This window comes from Eimeria tenella, genomic scaffold (assembly GCF_000499545.2).
Source record: "Eimeria tenella Houghton genomic scaffold, Eth_scaff4099, whole genome shotgun sequence".
Taxonomy (NCBI): domain Eukaryota; phylum Apicomplexa; class Conoidasida; order Eucoccidiorida; family Eimeriidae; genus Eimeria; species Eimeria tenella.
Window position 1 is genome coordinate 1 of NW_013545012.1, and position 866 is coordinate 866.

The 866-nt window shown below is 55.1% G+C and overlaps 1 protein-coding gene across 1 annotated transcript; it reads left to right on the plus strand.

Moving 5' to 3' along the window:
- Positions 1–131: 131 nt before the first annotated feature.
- Positions 132–485, plus strand: ETH_00036405 (uncharacterized protein; the record flags this gene model as incomplete). The annotated part of the gene is made up of 1 exon (XM_013379861.1): positions 132–485. The coding sequence occupies one exon, from the start codon at positions 132–134 to the stop codon at positions 483–485; it is 354 nt and encodes a 117-aa protein (XP_013235315.1).
- Between the last annotated feature and the right edge of the window lie 381 nt (positions 486–866).

Consider the following 866-nt stretch of genomic DNA (forward strand, 5'->3'; position numbering starts at 1 on the left):
AGCAGGAGCAACAGCGGCAGCAGCAACAGCTGCAGCTGCTGCAGCTACAGGAGCAGCAGCTGCAGGAACTGGAGGAGCAGCGGGCAAAGCAGCACGCGCAGGAACAGAAGCTTTTGGAGGAGCTGCAGCAAATGCAGGAGCAGCTGCAGCGGGATCAGTTGCTGCTGCAGGAATTGAAGCAGCAGCAGCAGCTGCTGGAGGAAATGCAGAGGCGGCAGCTGCAGCAGGAATTGCAGGATACGAGTTTGCTGCAGGCGCTGCAGCACATGCAGGGGTCACAGGAGCAGCTGCAGTCGGAGCAGCAGCAGCAGCAGCTGCTGCAACAGGAGCTGCAGGAACAACTCTCGCAGCCACAGATGCAGATGCAGGTGCAGCAGCAGCAGGTGCAGCAGCAGCAGGTGCAGCAGCAGCAGGTGCAGGAGCAGCATGTGCAGGAGCAGCAGGCGCAGCAGCAGCAGCAGAGGGATTCCCCCCGCGGCAGCTGAGGGGATCTTCAGCAGCAGAAAGAAGGTGAAGCTGCTGCAGGAGCTGCTGCAGCTTCTCTGAGAAAAGCTGCTGCTGCTGCAGCTGAAGTTGGACAGAAGTAGGAAAGAGAAAAAGGAAAAGTGCTTGAATTAAATGGAATTGTTTAAATTTGAATTAAATAGAATTCTTCAAATTTGAATTAAATGGAATTCTTTAGATTTGAATTAAACGGAATTCAAAGATGAATTAGACGGACGAGAACAGCCGGAGGAGAGCTGCGGGCAGCAGGGATGCAGCAGCAGCAGCAGCAGCAGCAAAGGGTGAGTTTGCTGCTGGGGAGGCTCGGAGAAAGCAGAGGCAGCAGGAGCAGCAGCAGCAAAGGGTGAATTTGCTGCTGAAGA